The following is a 15,841-nucleotide window of genomic DNA, read 5'->3' as shown; positions in this document are numbered from 1 at the left end:
ACTGTATTAATTTAAAAAAATCTTTTTAACTATGAATATCAGTATAAAAAATGGCTACTAAGTATACAAGAAGTAAATTTTTAAATCATTATTTACTGATAATATATATATATATATATAGAGAGAGAAAGAAAGAGAGATATTTTGAATTTTTTATTATATTATTAAAAAAAAATTGCTCAATTTTTTTCAATATAAAATCTAAAAAATTGAATTTTAAATTATATACTATTATTTAAATTACTATTTTAACGTTTTAATTTGTAAATTAAATATTTCGAAGATTAATTATATTACACAATTATAAAGTATAATTATAACAATAATTATACTATATATACATAAAAATAATCACCCTATAGAATATATATTAAAAATAAATTTTTAAAATATATATTTTTACATAAATACATAATAATTAATAAATAATTAATAAATAATTTAATAAATAATTTATATATAATATTTCTATTATAATTAAAAATTATTATTATGTTATATATTTTGTCGCTTATTAAAATTTTTTAGATTCATCTCTAGTATTTCTCATGATTTAAATTATCGTGTCACATAATATATATTCCTTTGCACTATATGGTACGACTCTAACGTCAGAATTTAGTACTAAAATTAAAAATGCTAAAAAAATAAAAAAAATTTATAAATAAAATATAATTTACATTTTTAAAATTTTTTTTTTTACTTAAAAACAGATATTCTTAACATAATAAATAAAACAAAAAAAAGTACTTTATGTTATTGTATTTAAATATAATTGTTAAATAAAATTTTTATTTAAAATATTTAAATATAAAATTATTTTTATTTTTTTTAAAAAAATTACTTAAAAAAAAATCTTTTTGTAAAAATTCATTCAAATAAATTTTAAATTAAGGCGTTAAACACATTGATGCTACACATTTTCTTCTAAAAGAAGGCTTCTTTCAAATTGTATATCAGGAAATGTTAAAGAGTCAATATTTTAAATAATAATAAAAAAAAGAATTGGCCTATAAGGCATCAATGAGGTAATCCCGAAAAAACGAAAAAAAAAAGATAAAATTACTATTTTCTCAAGTTAACATCCCATTCCTTTCAGGATAAAAAAAAATGGAGCAATGAAAATGGTAAAACAATATATACCCTCGGAATACGAGAACAAATATATGATAATAATTAAATTATTTAAACATGAGCAAACAAATAAAATAGCATACTACTTTTTTTTTCTTTTATCTCTATTTAAGTAGTTGAGTAAAGTATCGTTTTTATCCCCAATGTTTGGGGTAAGTCCTAAAGTTATCCCTAACATTCTAATCGTCTTATTTAAGTCCCTAACGTTTTAAGATTGACTCAATATTGTCCTGCCGTTAGGGATCCGTTAACAAAATTGACGGCGGAACAAAATTGAGACGATTTTGAAATGTTAGGGACTTAAATAGGACGAAAACGTTAAGGACAAAAACGATACATAAAAATAAATTTTAATTTAATTTTATCTTTCAATAATATTAATTTTTTATTGTACATAGTATTCAATTATTTTTTAATTACATCTAAATAAATTACACTTAATCACATTACTTTCATTTTAAATAAATTTATTTTTTTTATAATTTTAAAGAATTTTGATACATTAGAGACAAAAGGTATAATTTATATTTTATTGTATATATATCATTTTTTTTTCTTTTCTGCAAGTTTATATATTAGTCATTTTACAAACATTTCATGATAACTAAAAATTTTTAAGAGTAAAATTATTAAAAAAATTAATTTATTTAAAATGAAAGTAATATGATTAAGTGTAATTTACTTGGATGTGATGAAAAAATAATTGAATACTATGTATAGTAAAAAATTAATATTATTGAAGGATAAAATTAAAATTTATTTTTATGTATCATTTTTTTCCCCAACGTTTTCGTCCTATTTAAGTCCCTAACGTTTCAAAATCGTCTCAATTTTATCCCGCTGTCAATTCTGTTAACGGATCTCGAATGGCAAGACAACATTGAGTCAGTTTTAAAACGTTAGGGACTTAAATAGGACCACTAAAACATTAGGAACAACTTTGAGACTTATCCCAAACATTTGGGACAAAAACGATACTTTATTCTAAATAGTTTTACATAACACTACGTGACATAGGATATAAGAGAGAAAAGAACATAGTTATTGTTTGAAATTAAACAAAAAGTCTTCCTTTTAACCCATATGAGAATATCTGAACAAAAAGCACTTCCCAATGCCAGTCCAACAACAAATCCTCCCACATAACCGATGAAAATTATTTTCCAGTCAAATTCCACAAAAGATTTTGAGCCAGAGTAGTCTTGATGGCCATTAGATTCAGGTGGTTGATGTCTAGTACAATCATCACATTTCTTCTTCAGTTGAATTTCACACAAAGTATTAAACTACTCTTCTACTTTTGTCTATGACAACAATAAAAAATTTCGTGACCCACAAATTCAACTCAACAAAATACATAAATTCAATTATAATTTTAATTTTTATTATCTTATCTTATCTTTTCTTTATCTTTTCTTTATTTGTTTTTATCTTTCATAGGACAATACTCTATATATATTTAATTTTATCTTCATAATTTACAACTTCAATTCAATCAATCAAAAAATACAAAATATAATATTCTTCCTCTCTTCTTTTCTTATTCTTTCACAATTTTATCACAAAAATATGTTTACAGGAACACAAGAAACAAGCATTTGGGCGTGCCACATGTCCTCAAAGGCCTCTAAATCTCTAGCCAAACTTGCTTAGGGCGTGCCACATGCCAATCTTGAGCGTGATACTCTGGACATTTTTTTAGGAAAGTCTCCAAGACATGAATGAAGGGCGTGCAACACGCCAATATTTGGTGTGCCACACGTCCAAAGAAGAGATTTCCAGGGCTGAAATTTTGTAGCGTGTCACACGCCAATCATAAGAGGCGTGCCATTCAAAGGTTCCTCCAAGCTAGAAGTTGACATGCAACACATCAAGGGTGAGCGTGCCACATGCTAAGGTTGCATGCTTCCAGGACTGAAATTTTGATGGTGTGCAACACGTCAAAGGTGGGCGTGCCACACACCCATGTTTGACAAGCCCAATTACCACTCTAAGTCCATGATGTTGAAGAATTGAATCACCAAACTTTGAATCTGAATTACAAGGAAGATTACTAGTCAGTTAAGAGTCATTAAAAAAAGATTTGATTTGAATTAGATTTGATTCTGTTTTGATTTAGTTTTGTATTTAAATTCTAGGTTTCGGTTTAGGTTTTAAATAAGTCCAAGGATTGTTTTCACGAGGTGGACATCATATCTCATATAGTTTACACTAGACTTTAGAGTTTTTGTTTTCATTCCACTGTGAGTAACTAATCTCCTTTGTTAAGGTTAGGAGCTTTGTTCATCTTTTTATGGATTATTAATCTAATTTTACTTTATATGAGGTTTGTACTTTAATCTATTTTATGATTGAGTTTTCGTTCTTCATCCCTAAAGATTCAAAATTGTTGGAAAACATTCTAACTTTGTTTTAGATTTTAAATATTGTTTTGAAAAACTTAATATTAGAATTAACTTGAAAACTCTTTCTCACAACTTTTTTATTTGACTATGAATAATGTTTCAAAGAGTGTGCAATACTTTGTGATTTTCAATTGCTCTAGTTTGAAAAGTGACATAAAATTTGGATTAGAAAACTTTTAGAAATCATTCTTCTTTCTTGTAAGTTTCAATTGTTTAAGACTAGCTTGAATAAGTGATATATAATCCAACCTAAAATTATTCTTGAATCTTATTTGAAACTAAATAAGATTTGTGCTTAACCTCTTTTCTTAATTAGTTGACCAAAGAATTGACAATTAGTTAATTAAGGAGAAATTGGATTCTCAAGGAATTGAAATTCAATTATATATGATTTTATCGTGATTGATCTCTACATGCTTTAACATTCTCACCATCATTATTTTCACTTACAGTTTGCTATTTACTTTTCCTCTGTTTATATGTTTGCTTTAATTCCTCATTCATTCTTCTGTTTCTTGATTTGTCTTATTAGAATAATCAATTAATCATTGTTGTTTAGTCCTTTAATCTTCGTGGGAATGATAACTTATTCACTGTGATATTACTTAATACGATTCAGTGCACTTGTCGAATTGTGGTTTTGAAAAATTTCACATCAATAGACTGCTTTGTATATTTGTAGATATTGTATTTGTGGATGTTAGGTTAATTGCTGATATTAGGTATTACCTTTGACTATAGTTTCTGCACAAACATTGCTATTTTAATAGTGATCACAGAATGAGAAAAAGCACACATTAAGGAGGAGCTAATCAAATGAAAGAGAAGGAAAAATCAATATGCATGAAAGTGGATCATCAAAGAGAAGTATCATTAACTCTTCTCACCTCTTTTAATATCAATTCATTTTCTTTTATAATGTTTGTCATCAAGAGAAAGATTGTTGAGTTTAAATAAAAATAACAATAATTTGATAATGACAAATATTAGTGATTTCGGTTGAAAGCCCAAAAATGTGTATAATATATATGTTCACTGTGCAGAAAAATAAAATATTCAAAACAGGCCCAAAGCTCCCTTAACAACACTTATTATCTTCTAGCCCGTAACCAAGTGTTCAAATTTCCAAGACTCTAACCAAACAATCACTTTTCTCTTCTGACCATAACCCATGTGACTAATCTTAAACCAAGGATAAAAAGATGTTTCACAAGTAAAAATGTATACTCAGATTAGGTTTAAGAAAAGTGAAAAAGGTGGATTACCAAATTTATGCATCAAAAGGGAAAAAAAGGAAAAAGTCAAAGATTGAAGGCAAAAAGAGAAAAATCAAATCAAATTTGGTTAAGAGGCAAAACAAAGAAGAAAGTTGTCATCTTTGTACAATCACTATAACTTGTTGAAGTACCATCTTTCTGTTTTCGGGCAAGAAAAAGAAAATGAATGTTGTTTTACTCTATTGTAAATCAAATGTCACAATTGAAACTTGAAGCCAAAGAATGGATCAATAGTTCATATTTTTTATGTCAAAGAAAAAGAAAGAAAGAAAAGTAGTTAGGTAAGAATTCAAGTTAACTCTATAATCCATGAAATTATTGCTGCTGTCCTATCTCTTCTTTGCGTCTCTAATCTGATTTATGAGAAAAAAGAATAAAGACAAAGGTGTTTAACCAAGCTCAAATTTTGATAGCTTTATTCTTATTTAAAAGGATAAATAGCCAAAAATTAAAACAAGAAGAGTGAGCACACTGTTTCGGCCTTCATAGCTTTCTAGTTATATTTTTTTCTTCTTCATGGATTTACATTGAATTTTATGTTCTTCAGTTTTATCCTTCTTTGTTTTTAAATCAATGGAAAAAGGCAAATATGTGAGTCATTAATAAAAGCCATTAAAAGAAAAGGCAAAGAGAGTAATCATGGAGAAAAATCAGAAAATTATTCCAATTTCTTTTGTACATATTTCTATTTTGTAATCATTATATCCCGAGAAGATTTTCTTGTTAAGTTGGGTGAGCACTTAATGGTTGTAAGACTGGGAGTGAACCTATCTAAATCAAGCTTTGGTAAAAGTTTGATTGTCCTAATAGGATTAGGTTGAATTCTTGGAAATTGGTGTTTGTAAATCTTTAGATAGTGGAAATTCTACCACAGTTGTGATAGAGACTAGATGTAGGTCACATTGCACATGGTGGTTGAACCAAGATGCATGACTGTGTCATTTATTCTTCTCTGCTCTATTTCTTTTTTACTTTTGATATGAGACAAAATGAAATTATCTCCTGAATAAACAATCTTGCAGATGTCACAACAACTTAGTCTATTACTGATCAATCGTCAAAAGACAAAACAAAATTGTCTCCTACATAATCAATATTGCAGACTCAATAACAACACTGACTTAAATTCAGTTTGAAGTTGCAGTATACAAATTTAAAAAAGACCATAGATTCAGCTCCCATCCTAGACTATTGAGAGCCTTCAATATATAGCACATATCATCGGATTGGAAACAAACAAACAAAAACAAAACATCAAGGATAAAACCATGATGTTGAACAAAGAAAGAAACTAAATAAAAGGGACAATATATGATTCTGTTGTCACTTGTGATCCAAGTTTCAAAGGACATTACAAATGAATGGCTCTTGAGAGACAACAATGAGCTTGCTGCCTATATACTGTATTGGCCATGAGGTGAAGGCAATGCCAACAGATGCACCCCATTGCCACATGTTTAAATCTCCTCCTCCTGTAGCAATTGCTAGACTCTTGACCATCACCACTTGAAGAATCACAATGCCAAAAATTATTCCCCAAAACAATTTCGTCCTCCCTGTTCCTTTAAATATACCTCTTCCATCAAGCTTCCTTGCTTTCAGAACAGCAAAGACTTGGAACAAAACCAACAGATTAAAGACGAACGTGTCTTTCACATTGCCATCGATAGCCAATAGATTTTCGCCTTTGAATTGGAAGGTTAAGAGGACAGCTATCTCATGAGAGGCATGAATGAGTATGTTTTTGAGAATTTCGTTGCTGATGAGTGGTTGGTTAGGCCTTGCAGGCTGCTGCTCCCGCATGAACTCGTCTGTTGTTTTTCGCTCCACCACTATGGCGAGAACAGCTAAAGTACCAATGATGAGCTTCAACCACAGTATTTGCAGCACTGCGTATGGGATTTCTTGAACAGAAATACCTGTCAAAATATTAATTGTTGGCGGTTGATCTGTCGAAATTATGGAAACGAAGTCTGTCACCAAGGAGGCTAAGTTTGCAGCAAGCAGAAACTGAATGAAAACTCTGATGTTATCATAAATCCCTCTCCAAATTTGTAGGACAGAAAAAAAAGACACAAAACCTCCGTTAAGGACGACTATGTCAGAATTCTCTACGGCTATGTTGTTACCCTTAAAACCCATATGAATGGCAACATCACCTTCTACCAAGGCTGGGGCATCGCCGGGGCTGTTTCCGGTGACTGTAACCACATGGCCTTTTTTTTCAAGCATTTCACTAGGAGGAGCTTGTCAGACGAACTAGCCTTGGCCATCACGCAGATTTGTTCAACAATATCTAGTCTTTCGCTATGCGAATAGTTTCGAAATTCCAGCGCTTCCATTACCTGTCCATTACAGAATTCTTGATTGGGATGAAGGATGCCACACTCAGAAGCTATAGCTTTTGCTGTTGAAACATCCTCGCTTGTAATTAGTTTGATGTTCACTCCTGCTTGTTTGCAATCTTGTACAGCTTCCGGCACCCCAGAATGGATGAGATCCTTGAAACCTATCAGTGCTAGTAAGACTAATGTGTCATCTTCAATCCGTGGATGGGATTCAGAAATGTCGTTGAGTGCTTTATGTGCAAATGCTATGCATTTGAACCGTTCCTGTTCCATCAATTGCATTGCACATTCTACATTTCTCCTTGTGTCATTATCTAAGGCTTTCACATCCCCTTTAACTCCATAATAATATGAACACTTGGAAAGTATCCCCTCGGCTTTTCCGTTCACATGCACATGAATTGTGTGGTCACCTTCATTCCTTAAAAGAACTTTTCTTTGCTTCATTTCTTCGTTCAATGTTTCAACATGGAGAACATTGAAACCTTCCCTTGACTCTTGGGCATCCATGCCTAATTCCGTAGCGGCCCAACAGATAATGTCATCCTCATTTGAAATATGTCCTAGACCAATCCCCAGGCAGACCAGGTGTCGAATGTTCGCTGCTATTAACTGTGATAATGATGAAGAACTATCCTCTCCCTCTTCATGGATAAAGAATTTTTTACCTAACCAAAGTTTGAACTTGTTTTGTTTCACGGGTGTTAGTATTTCATTGGTGTCAGTACATATAACAGTGGTTGAGGCAAGCTGAACACAAGCTGAGAACTGTCTGAATAATGCTTGATTCTTTAGCATTCTCTTCACTGCGTAGCTAACTGTAATTGCCACAGCCAAAGGCAACCCTTCAGGGATTGCCGATGTTGCAACGGCCACTGCGCTCACCATAAGCCCAACTACTTTAGGCCAAGCATCATAGGCGTTACTCTTGCCGGATCTAAACATTAGTGAACCATCATTATTTCTCATATAACCAGAGAAAAACCGAACTAGCAGAACAATCAATGTGGATGCTGTTACTACAGATCCAATTATACTTGTTATTCTGGTCAGTGCTATAAGCCGGCTTTCAAGAGATCTCCATTTGTGAGGTTCCTGGCCTAGAAGGCTCATTATCTCATTCCATTTGGTGTTTTCACCTACTGAAGTTACTAGCATCTTACCATGGCCATGATCAACCTTTGTCCCAGAAAACAAGAAAGGATTTGTGCCTTTACTAACCTCGACTTGGTGCTCCACTCCCAAGGTTGATTCATCCACAAGCAATGGCAATAATGAATTGGAACTCAAAAGAACTCCATCTGCAGGAACTTGGCAGCCATTCCTTAAGCAAACAACATCTCCGACGACGATGTCAGATACCAAAACCTGCTGCTCCTGCCCATTTCTTACTACTTGAATAAACTGGTTTTCATTGCTCATCTGTAGCAGCTTATTGAAGTGTCTATAGGGCCAGAAGTGACTAATTGAACAAACGGCAACAACAACAAGAACAGCAATGAAAATGCTTCCACCATTATACCATCCATGTATGAATCCATCTCCCCTTATGTTGAAAACAAGAGACAGGGTGGCACATACCAATAGGATAATGAGTATTGGATCCTTCATTACTGATAGCACATAGTGGAGGAAGCTCTTTGTTGTTAGCTTATGATAATTGTTGTTGAACCCGAACGCTTTGTGTCGACAGGAAATTTCTTCCGGGCTTCCATTGATGCCGTTCCTTTCATCGGTTTGAAGCAACCTTACAAGACCATCTACACCTCCAAATTGATGAGCTAGTGTGCCATGATCTTTGTCCTTCACAAGGTTGCTTATGCGTGTCTTGTTAAGATCTGAAAAGAACAAGTCTGGCTCACCAACATGGATGGCAACAAATGATGATGGAGTATTGTGATTTCTCTTGGCAGCAACTTCATTGAAAAGAGAAGCTATAGCTCTATAGGAGTAAATAGCAGCAAAGGCCACTTGCCACCTGTGTCTTGCATTGTTTACAACGGCACAAGATTCTTGCGAATTGATCATCACAATAATTAAGCTTTGCAATCTTGGAAAAATGGGGAAGAAAAGGTGGAGAGATTTAAGGGTAACACACTTAAAATGGAGCTATTTCAAGTCACTGGAAAGAGTACTTTGACACTGGTGTAGCAAGAGAAATTTCATGGAATTGAAGTGCGGTATGTCTCAATCAGGTTTCTTCAACTTAATTGATTCGGGTAGTTTCGTTGAAATATAAGATCATTATCCCATACTCAAAAGTCAAAAAATCATTTCTAAAAGAGTACGGTGACTTTTTTCTTATGAATTGCATCAACGGATCAACCTAATAATATTTTTTTTAGAAATGTTGGATGAATAAGTCATTCTTTAACCGAGTCTAACAAAGTCTTTTCTCTTCTTATATTTTTCATCCTTCTTCTTCAAATAATTTTTATGAGTTAATAGTCAAATTAGTCCATGAAAGATAAGATATTTTTAAATTCATTCCTAACAATTTTTTTCAATCAAATTAGTCCTTTAAAGATTACGAAATAATCATATCTGTCTTTCAATTACTCTACTCATAATTTTTGTCAACGATTGATGATATAAAATGTTAACTGATAACATACATAACATGTTCAATTGGCCGTTAACTAAATATGTTTAAGAAAATCTATCAATTTAGTCACTAGATCATATTGAGAATAGAATTTTTATAATTAGAAAAAATGACTAAATTAATAAATTTTCATAAATATATTTGGTCAATATCTAATTAGACATATTGGGTATTATATATATATATATATATATATATATATATATATATATATATATATATATATATTATTAATTAACATTTTACAGCATTAATCTTTAAACAAAATTATTAATGGAGTGACTGGAGGACAAATATGATTAATTCGTAATCTTTCAAGGATCAATTTGATTGAAAAAATTTTCCAGGGATGAATTTGAAGAATGTCTTATCTTTTAGTAATTTGACTATTAAGCCTAACTTTTATTGTGCCAATTGTTACGGACCCACACAGGTCCAGCCCGATTACCCGGCGGGTCGGGGACACCGCCTCCGACCCATGCCCGAACCACCAGGATAAGGAAACCCGACGGGTCGGCCCCCCACGCCCGACCCGGAGTAACGCGCGACTTGCCACTGCGGCTCAAGTCACCACGCCCAGCAAACCGGTTGGATCGGTATCCTCGAGGCAGCACCCGAAATCCCGACCTGAAGTCCGGAGCGACTTGCTCCTCCCACGTGGACCAGAACAGCTCACAGAAGCTTCTTGGCCAGTAGGCTGGGCCATTTAATGGGCCCGCCCAGCACAGTATATAAGGGGAGAAGTCAGCTCTCCCCCCAAGGTACGCAGCATCTTACCCAATTTGGCTATAACCTCGTACGGACACTGACTTGATCGTCGGAGTCTCTTGCAGGTGGCCACCCCTTGTCCATTCTACCTTCGGTGTCGCCAGCCTTCAACTCACGTCCGGAAACCCACACAAAGTCACCCCGGGGTCTCGCCCACTCACCCTTTCATCGTCACTCGACCCATCGAGTACCCGAGATCTTCAGGTAACGAACATTGGCGCCTTTCTGTGGGGACCCTAGAACAGACATGGAGCGACTCCCCACTTCGGAACAGAACTCCGCGAAGGAAGCGGGGCCCGCCTGAGTAGGGCGAGTTCGACAGCTCGTACTGGCGAACAGCCACGATCCTCTATTCAGTCAAACCAACCAATCTACACCAAGACCCCCGAAAGACGTCCTTTCGGAGGAATGGGAGCCGACAGCGCCAAGATCATACAAGAGCTCAGACACAGAGTACAAAACCTTGAAAGGGAGCTGGCAGTGAGGAGTCGATCCCACGGCGACGACAGCCGATCCCACGGTGACGCCAGCCGATCCCGCACGCACACCCGCTCCCCTTCCCGAAGATACGAGAACAGAGAAAGGAGCCCAGCAAAGTGCGACAAAGCACATACACAGGCGACCTCTCGACCTACCCAAGGCAGGCCGAGAGCCACGGGGAGTCCCAAAGAGGGAAAGCCAAGAAACAACAGGAACCCATCATCATGGGAGCCACCCCTTTCCACCCCTCAATCCTCAAGGTCTAGCTTCCGAAGAATTTCGACAAGCCAACGGACATGAGGTACGATGGGACTAAGGATCCCCTGGAGCACCTCACAGCTTTTGAAGCAAGAATGAATTTGGAAGGAGTAGGCGACGCGGTCAGATGCCGAGCATTCCCTGTGACGCTAGCCGATCCAGCGATCCGATGGTTCAACGCACTCCCACAAGGGTCCATCACGGCCTTCGCAGACATCTCCCAAAGCTTTCTGGCTCGGTTCACGACACGCATAGCCAAGGCAAAGCACCCGATTAACTTACTAGGGGTTACCCAAAAACCCAGAGAGCCGACCAGGAAGTTCCTGGACAGATTCAACGACGAATGCTTGGAGATCGACGGCCTTACGGACTCAGTTGCTAGTCTCTGCCTGACGAACGGCCTGCTAAACGAGGACTTTAGGAAGCACCTCACTACCAAGTCCGTCTGATCCATGCAGGAAATTCAAAGCGTGGCCAAGGAATACATCAATGATGAGGAGGTGAGTCAGGTTATAGCAGCCAACAAACGGCAGCTCCCAAACCCCTCACCTCTGCAGGCCCCCCAGGTCGACAGATACAAAGAAGCTCCCAAGGATGGCACCCTAGCTAAGCAATCCAAGCAACCCCCACGGGTAGGGAGGTTCACAAACTACACGCCACTCACGGCGCCCATAGTGGAGGTTTACCAACAAATTGCAGACAAGGGATTCCTATCCAGACCTAGACCATTGAAAGAAAGAACAGGAGGCAACAAAAGCCTTTACTGCGATTATCACAAGGGATTCGGTCACAAGATCCAAGACTGCTTCGATCTCAAAGATGCCTTAGAGCAGGCCATCAGAGAAGGAAAGTTGAGCGAGTTCTCCCGGCTCATCAGAGAACCGAGGAGACGGGAACGTGAATGCTCCGAGGAAGATCATAGCTGGACTGTCAAGCCAAGGAAAGAACCCATATGGGACGCCAACAACCCCCCAACCTTTGTGGTCAACGTCGTGGTCGGGCGCGACAGCCCTCCTAAATCCAAGTCGGCAACAAAAAAGGATACCCGGATTCTATCTGTCTTGACAGAAGGTCCCATCGTCAGCAGAGGACCTCCCACGATGTCCTTTGGCCCAAAAGATAAATGGTTTCACGACCTCCCCGAAAACCCCCATGGTAGTTATAGGGATGGTCGGGACAGGGTTAGTCAGACGAATCCTCGTCGACACCGGGGCCGACTCTAACATCCTGTTTAGAAACGTATTCGATACCATGGGGCTCAAGGAGTCTGACCTCAAGAATCACCAGCACGGGGTTATGGGGCTAGGCGATAACTACATTAAACCCGACGGGACAATCTCCCTCCCAATCTGCCTAGGAACCGGTGACGCCAGGAGGTCGGTTATGGCGAACTTCGTAGTCCTCAGAGACTCCACAGCCTACAATATCATCTTGGGTAGAAAGACCATCAACGAGTTCTCAGCCATAATATGCACTAAATTCTTGATAATGAAGTTCATAACGGACAAGGGAACAGTTGGCTCCATAAGGGGAGACCTAGAAGCGGCAGTCGCCTGTGACAACGCCAGCCTCTCCCTAATGAAAGAATCTAAGAAGGCAACTGGCGTGTTCTTGGCAGACCTGGACATCAGGATGGAGGACAAGCCAAGACCAGAACCAGAAGGGGACATGGAAAAGTTTCAGATAGGAAAGTCGGCAGACCAGTTTACCTTCGTAAACAATAACCTACCCCCACGAACACAAGGGCCCCCTCATGGAGGTCGTAAGGGCGAACGGTGACCTCTTTGCGTGGACACCATCAGACATGCCGGGATTGGATCCCGAGGTCATGTCCCACCGACTAGCCGTGAAACCAGACGCCAAGCCAGTAGCCCAGCGGCGAAGAAAGATGTCTCAAGAAAGGGCCAATGAAGTCGCCAAACAAACAGCCAGGTTGTTGGAAGCAGGATTCATCAAAGAACTTGAGTACTCGACATGGCTGTCCAACGTCATCCTAGTAAAAAAAGCCAGCGGGAGGTGGAGAATGTGGGTTGACTATTTCGACCTGAACAAAGAATGCCCCAAAGACTCTTTCCCCCTCCCCAACATTGACACCTTGCTAGACTCGGCGGTAGGGTATCGTTTTCTCAGCTTCATGGATGTGTACTCCGGCTATAACCAGATCCCAATGCACCGACCCGACGAGGACAAAACGGCATTCATAACGCCAGGAGGCACCTATTGTTACAAAGTAATGCCATTTGGGCTGAAGAACGCAGGAGCCACCTATCAAAGGCTAATGAGCAAGGTCTTCCACAACCTCATCAGCAAGACAGTAGAAGTGTACGTCAACGACATCTTGGTGAAAACAGCAGAGCCGAACAGGCTAATAGATGACATCCAAGCTGTCTTCAAAGCACTAAGAAAATTCAAAATGAGGCTCAACCCACTCAAATGCGCATTCGCCATGAAAGCAGGGAAATTCTTAGGATTTATGATAATACAAAGAGGGGTGGAAGCCAACCCAGACAAGTGCAAAGCCGTCCTCAAAATGACAAGTCCTGGGTGCATCAAAGATGTGCATCGACTCACTGGGAAGCTCACGGCTCTATCCCGGTTCCTCGAAGCCTCGGCGGAAAGGGCCATCCCATTCTTCAACCTAATGAAGAAAAGAATCGCCTTTGAGTGGACCCCGACATGTGAAGAAGCATTCAGCCACTTCAAGAAGATACTCTCAGAACCTCCCGTGCTCAGCAAACCCAGAGAGGGGGAACCTCTGTACTTATACCTAGCAGTGACCACACAAGCCATGGCGGCAGTCCTTGTCCGAGAGGAAGACAAGACTCAACGCCCAATATACTTCATCAGCAAAGTACTCCAATGGGCGGAGTTGAAGTACACCAAGTTGGAAAAATTGGCTTACGCCCTACTAACCTCATCCAGAAGGCTAAAAGAGTACTTCCAAGGGCACGTGATCATCCTAAGAACCGACCAGACCATTCGGCAAGTCCTCTAGAAACCCGATCTCGCGGGAAGAATGATGGCATGGGCAATAGAGCTGTCCTAATATGACTTGCAATACGAACCCAGGCAGGCAATTAAAGCCCAAGCGATGGCAGATTTTCTGGTAGAGGTCACAGGAGAGGCTCCCAACATACTAAACACACGGTGAAAACTCCATGTTGACGGAGCATCCAACCAAACGTTCGGAGGGGCTGGGATCATTCTCGAGAACTCGGCAAGAGTAGCTTACGAGCAATCGATCAAGTTCGATTTCCCAGTCTCCAACAACCAGGCAGAGTACGAAGCCCTGATAGGAGGGTTAATCCTAGCCCAAGAGGTTGGAGCATCAAGGGTGGAAGTTAGTAGCGACTCCTCGTCACCTTTCAGATAAACGACAGCTACCAGGCCAGGGACACACTACTACAAAAATACCTGGAAAAGGTAAAGGAGCTATGCAAAAGCTTCGAGGAAGTCAAAATTCAGCATGTCCCTAGAGAGAGAAACGCCCGAGCCGACCTCCTCTCCAAGCTAGCAAGCACCAAGCCCGGGACGAGAAACAGATCATTAATTCAAGGGCTAGCAACTGAACCTGCAATCATCTTGTGTGCAACCCAAACGCCGAACCCCCCTCTTGGATAGACCCTATCCTCTGATACTTGGAGCATGGTGATGCATGAGCATCTTTCCTATATTTTCCTAGTGAATTTGCATTTAATTTGTTGAGTTTAATAAAGAATTAATTATTTTTTAGCCACTATGGATGCTACTTTGATTCTCATGTAATTCTGTTTATTTTAGGTAGCATTCAACTCGATTTGATGGAGTTTCTGCAGCACAAGAATTAAAGGAGATGTCAGCGAGGAGCGACGCGTGCGCGTACCTGACGCGTACACGTGGCATGCGCCACATGCAGAAAATGCAGAAAACGCAGAAAATGCAGAAAACGCTGATTAATTAATTCTAATTTAAAACTTTATTTTTATTTTAATTAGGAAAAGATATTATTTAGTTTTAGAAATTAGATTTTAAATTTATTAGGATTAGATATAAAAGGAAAAAGAAACTTCCCTTTTGGAAAGGTCCCAACGGGATCCCAACATTAGTTAACTTTTCATTCTACCTCAGCCCAATTTACAATCCTAGTTTTTCACTCTGAACCATGAGCAGCTAAACCTCCATTGTTAAGGTTAGGAGCTTTGTCTATTTGTATGGATTGATTCTATTACTTTTCTATTTTAATTCATGTACTGATTTATAATTTAAGAATTATTTTTGCTCTTTATCTTATGAATTTGGGTGGAACGGAAGTATGATCCTCTTTCTAATTGAGTTCTTGTATAACTTGAAAAAGCTCTTTACTTGAACAACAGCTTGAAAACAATTTCTCCTAAATTCAAATTATCTGGACTTAACGGGATACGTGACATATAATCCTCTTATATTTGGATAATTAGGATTTTTGTGGCATAATAACTAGAATTAAACTTCACCCTCTAATTGGAATTAATTGACCAAGGAATTGGCAGTTAATGAGAATTAGAGGAGACTAGAAAGGTCTAAGGAATTAGGGTCTAATCACATATA

The 15,841-nt window shown here is 37.8% G+C and overlaps 3 protein-coding genes across 3 annotated transcripts; 1 reads left to right on the top strand and 2 right to left on the bottom strand.

The window, feature by feature from the left end:
* Window positions 1–6,157: 6,157 nt before the first annotated feature.
* Window positions 6,158–6,958, bottom strand: LOC140178667 (calcium-transporting ATPase 12, plasma membrane-type-like). Its single transcript, XM_072215881.1, has one exon. It carries the CDS (start codon window positions 6,956–6,958, stop codon window positions 6,158–6,160), a length of 801 nt encoding a protein of 266 aa, XP_072071982.1.
* Window positions 6,959–6,978: 20 nt separating this feature from the next.
* On the bottom strand, window positions 6,979–9,192 carry LOC112742916 (calcium-transporting ATPase 12, plasma membrane-type-like). The gene has a single exon (XM_025792159.1). It carries the CDS (start codon window positions 9,190–9,192, stop codon window positions 6,979–6,981), a length of 2,214 nt encoding a protein of 737 aa, XP_025647944.1.
* A 2,121-nt stretch (window positions 9,193–11,313) lies between these two features.
* On the top strand, window positions 11,314–11,724 carry LOC112742915 (uncharacterized). Its single transcript, XM_025792158.1, has one exon. It carries the CDS (start codon window positions 11,314–11,316, stop codon window positions 11,722–11,724), a length of 411 nt encoding a protein of 136 aa, XP_025647943.1.
* The last annotated feature ends 4,117 nt before the right edge of the window (window positions 11,725–15,841 follow it).

This window comes from Arachis hypogaea, chromosome 14 (genome assembly GCF_003086295.3).
Source record: "Arachis hypogaea cultivar Tifrunner chromosome 14, arahy.Tifrunner.gnm2.J5K5, whole genome shotgun sequence".
NCBI classification, from domain to species: Eukaryota; Viridiplantae; Streptophyta; class Magnoliopsida; order Fabales; family Fabaceae; genus Arachis; species Arachis hypogaea.
Note: the sequence above shows the minus strand (reverse complement) of the source record. Positions and strands in the feature narration are given on the sequence as shown.